Source organism: Cucurbita moschata, unplaced genomic scaffold, assembly GCF_002738365.1.
Source record: "Cucurbita moschata cultivar Rifu unplaced genomic scaffold, Cmos_1.0 Cmo_Scf00016, whole genome shotgun sequence".
In the NCBI taxonomy this organism is placed as follows: domain Eukaryota; kingdom Viridiplantae; phylum Streptophyta; class Magnoliopsida; order Cucurbitales; family Cucurbitaceae; genus Cucurbita; species Cucurbita moschata.
In genome coordinates, this window is record NW_019268532.1 from 3,215,966 (window position 1) to 3,219,961 (window position 3,996).

Consider the following 3,996-nt stretch of genomic DNA (forward strand, 5'->3'; position numbering starts at 1 on the left):
TATAATGTTTGTCAATGGCGGAATGAAGATGGGTGATGAGAGAATCAAGATCCCATATCATGCAGCAGCTAGAATGATTAGCACTTTTTGCATCAGCTAGATTAAAGAACACGAGCCAGCTGAAGTTCGATTAAATATTGCGAGTTCAAGAGATCTATTCTATGATTAATTTCATGTAAAACTACACTTAATGGATTTCATAGTGAAGTTCGATTAAATACTTGTGAACTTATTCAACCTTCTCCACTTAGTACTGTTCGAGATAAGCCCGTGGTGGGTCGAAGCAATCGACGCCACCAATGAGACAACAAAACATCACCCCCTTCCCAGCTTTCAAGATTGTTGCAATCAAACTTTAGAATTGTTGTTATAATTCGTTTGAAATGTAATATTGTGTCAACTCAACAGTCTAGCTCAAAATTTGTACAACTTATATAAGATTATAAACATAAAAAAAGTTAGTGACACCAAGAAATTACCGACTGGACACATCCTGAACTCTTCAGCAGCAAAATAGAATTTGGTAAACAGTGCCTTTCAAGTATTTTTCAAGGTTCAACTATGGCTACATACATCTTAGAAAAAGTTTAATGTACAACACACCTGTGCTTAACAAAGATGCCTCGACTTTGGCGCGGTCGCTATCCATTGTTCTTGACACTACAAGAAGTTGGTGAAGAAAAATGGCTTCTCATAGCACACGAAGAACAATCAGAACTGCAAAAGGAAAGAACAGACATAAGTCCCAATTCCTGCTGAGAAAATTGTGCCAGAAAAAGAAAAGAAAGCATCCCCCTCCTCTCCTCTAGATTTTATAGAACTAAAGCAGTATTTGAATGTGATGATATGAAAAAAAACAGTCAAAACTACCGCCCACACTACAAGAATGGCAACACGTAACGACCGACGACATCTATGATAGATAGACCATAATTACAAGAGAAATCTGTTGTCCCAAGAATAAACTACATATAAGAATTCAATGTTACAGTTGAAGTACCATTTTAACAAAACCGTGCTCGGTCTTTTGCCCAGAATAGAATGTTTTTACTTCACCACAGGGAAAAAAAGTACCATTAATCAGTCAATTGAATGGGAACAAAATCAATCATTTCTACCACCAGGAGCAACACCCTCACCATGACAAACAAAAATGTGCGAGCTATCATAAATTGATCTGCCAAAAGTGCCTTTTTGGGCTTCCTCTCAAGGTTTTAAAACGCGTCTACTAGGAAGAAGTTTTCATACCCTTGTAAGGAATGCTTCAGTCCCCTCTCCAACCGACGTGGGATCTCACAATCCACCCCTCTTGGGTCCCGGCATCCTCGCTGGCACACTACCTGGTGTCTGGCTCTGATACCATTTGTTACAATCCAATCCTACCACTAGCAGATAATGTCCTCTTTGGACTTTCCTTTTCGGGCTTCCCCTCAAGGTTTTAAAACGTGTCCACTAGGAAGAAGTTTCCACACTCTTATAAGGAATACTTCGTTTCCCTCTCCAACCGATGTGGGATCTCACAGTTGATCGGTTGGTCAGTGTAACAGTTTCAAAACCAATAAAAATGAACATATGATATTAAGTTTCTAACATTTGGTAAACCTGAAATAGACCAGCCTTGCATCAAACCAACTGCCCCAAAGTTTATTTTGCAGGTTTGATCTTGCACCCAGCACACCCTTCGGCCATTCATCGCAAAGATTATCGACACTGTTTCTCCCAAATCAACACATGTATAGCGTAACGAGCCAAGGAGGACGAATATTAACAGAAACAAACTTTTAATTACAGAAGTTTATTCTCTATAGTTGAGCGGTTGGAGGTTTGGGGACGAAAATTTTTGCACGTACACCGCTAATAATATTCCCAATAAATTCATATTAGTAGTTCTAAAAAATCGCCCAACTAGCCCCAGGAATTGTTATCAAAGCTCATGGATAACTACAGGACCTCAAAAATACAACTTAACAAAACAGCATTTTCCCAGAAAATAAAGGATGAATCAAATTGCATTCCAAGATTCTAATATACACAGCTATTGCTTCTTGAGACACAGATACAAGATTAAAAAACATGTCAAGAAGAATAAGGCCTGACAGATAAAAGGAAGGCATACCGATTGAGATAACGAGAATCGTTGAGAACGTCACTTGAACAGGCCGACTATACTGCATTTGATATAGAAACCTTTGAAACTGTCTTTGAACGGATCCGTACCAGCCATAGAGTTGCTTATCGTAAAAATCATCGCAACTATCTAAGCAACTCTTACTTCTTTCATATCCAGCAATTATACCCTGCACGGAAAAGAACAGAGCTATAATCTAGTAACTAGACCAGGACATCGAGCTCATAGTCATCGTTATGAAAACAAAAACAATAGAAATACATCCAAAACAACAACAACAATTGAAAAAATGCATACCCTAGCTGATTGAGAAGATTGCAACAACATCGAACTAGTTTCTTGAGGCCTATCAACTAGTTTCAGCTTCCTAAAGGCATTCTTTGGCCACTTGAATTTTGATGCAGACTCAACAGCATTTAAAAACCCTGAAACACTCGGGATCTTTCGTATAAGTTTCTCGGGTTGTCCACTTAGAGAACATTGTTGGAAATCAACCCCAGAAATTGCAATCTTCCAGGAACCAATGTCAGGACTAGCACTAGCAGTCCTCCGGTGTCCATGGGACTTCTCCTCTATATAGTCATGAGAATTACTTGAACAAGCTGGTGCCGATTCTTCATCGGTCCCTTGTGGATTTTCATCATCACTAACAACATTGTTAACGGTTTTGTCTTCACCTGCTGAAGGTCCCGAAAGAAACAACGCAAGCTCGTTGCTTTCACCTTCATCCAGCTGCATCCAAGGCATTGAGGATTCTCCCTTCGATTGAGAAAAGTCTTGTAATGAACTTTGAGTTTTTAAAATCTGATCCTCAATTGCTACAACAAACTCCCGGTGTCTATCTCTCGCATCATCATTCGTGCTATTAACATAACTCGTTTTCACAGCACGTTCAAACTCATCTAACTGCGTTGGCAACACAAGTTATAGCTATTTTAGCAGAACTACGATGCTGATAAGTAGAATATGAAAGAAACTAACGCAGAGATAATTAAGATGGGATTCTTGCAGGATGGGGAAGGAAATTAGGGGTGAGATCACCTGCCATTTTGTGGTGCCAAGAGCAGTGCGTAAATCTCTACCGATCTCATCACAGTTCCAAATGCTGGAGGTATCTTTCGTGGCATGTACCCACGTCCTATACGTTGATTCCATTCTGAGATACACAAACCAAAAACACAAGGCGCCATGACTATCCGATCAATTAAACGGAGGATACCCATACCCCGTTCTACATTCATTTTCTGGGCAAAATCTATGGGCAAATCCCAGAAATCCAAACAAAAACCAAATTAGAATGGAAACCCTTTTGTTTCCTCCGTAAAATTTCGGTTCCTCCCTAAGTTTCTCGTCAATATAAAACACAAAAAGTACCTGTCGGCAGATTCTTGAACTTCCTCGGCGGCCGAGAAGAACGGATCCTTTTCCCAGCGATCGAAACTCGAAGCCATATTCGTTTGCACAAGAATCGAAAGAAAAGAAAACGAAAACCCCTAAGCCAATCTGGGACAGGGTAGGGAAGTAGAAAGAGTTTAGATTAGAAAAAAAATGCAGGAAAATGAGGAAGAGGAGAAGAAGCAGCGGCGCGTGGAATTAATAAGGTGCAGAAGGCAGACGAGATTTTGGGGACAACAAAGCGCGTGGTCGACAGAAATCAACTTTCCGGTGATTGAAACAACCGCGTAGCTCGATCAACTACCTTAACTCGACGTAGCTCGATCAACTCCCTTAACTCGACGCCGTTTGTCATCTTATCGCCTCCTTTAAAAATCAACCCTTTCTCTAAATTCAACCAAATTCAAACCAAACCATTTCCAAGCACCCGCCTACCCAAATATATCTGTTTTTTTTTTTTTTTTTTTTTTTAT

At 39.9% G+C, this 3,996-nt stretch overlaps 1 protein-coding gene across 2 annotated transcripts; it reads right to left on the reverse strand.

Moving 5' to 3' along the window:
- Positions 1 to 361: 361 nt before the first annotated feature.
- On the reverse strand, positions 362 to 3,952 carry LOC111454717. Of its 2 annotated transcripts, XM_023096231.1 has the most exons (5): positions 3,503 to 3,952; positions 3,170 to 3,284; positions 2,426 to 3,034; positions 2,117 to 2,297; positions 362 to 717 (listed from the first exon to the last, which is right to left on the reverse strand). In XM_023096231.1, exons 1-5 carry the CDS (start codon positions 3,577 to 3,579, stop codon positions 692 to 694), a joined length of 1,008 nt encoding a protein of 335 aa, XP_022951999.1. In that variant the 5' UTR covers positions 3,580 to 3,952; the 3' UTR covers positions 362 to 691. The 2 variants fall into 2 exon arrangements, with proteins under 2 accessions (XP_022951999.1, XP_022952000.1); XM_023096232.1 differs by lacking the exon at positions 3,503 to 3,952 and having other exon boundaries at positions 3,174 to 3,258.
- Between the last annotated feature and the right edge of the window lie 44 nt (positions 3,953 to 3,996).

Excerpts from the sequence above, each read along its gene's own strand:
- LOC111454717 (XM_023096231.1), bottom strand. The coding sequence starts at position 3,579 with ATGGCTTCGAGTTTCGATCGCTGGGAAAAGGATCCGTTCTTCTCGGCC. Across the intron at positions 2,298-2,425 it reads AATCTTCTCAATCAGCTAGG|GGTATAATTGCTGGATATGA; the intron begins GTATGCATTTTT and ends TTTTCCGTGCAG. Across the intron at positions 718-2,116 it reads GATTCTCGTTATCTCAATCG|TTCTGATTGTTCTTCGTGTG; the intron begins GTATGCCTTCCT and ends TTCCTTTTGCAG.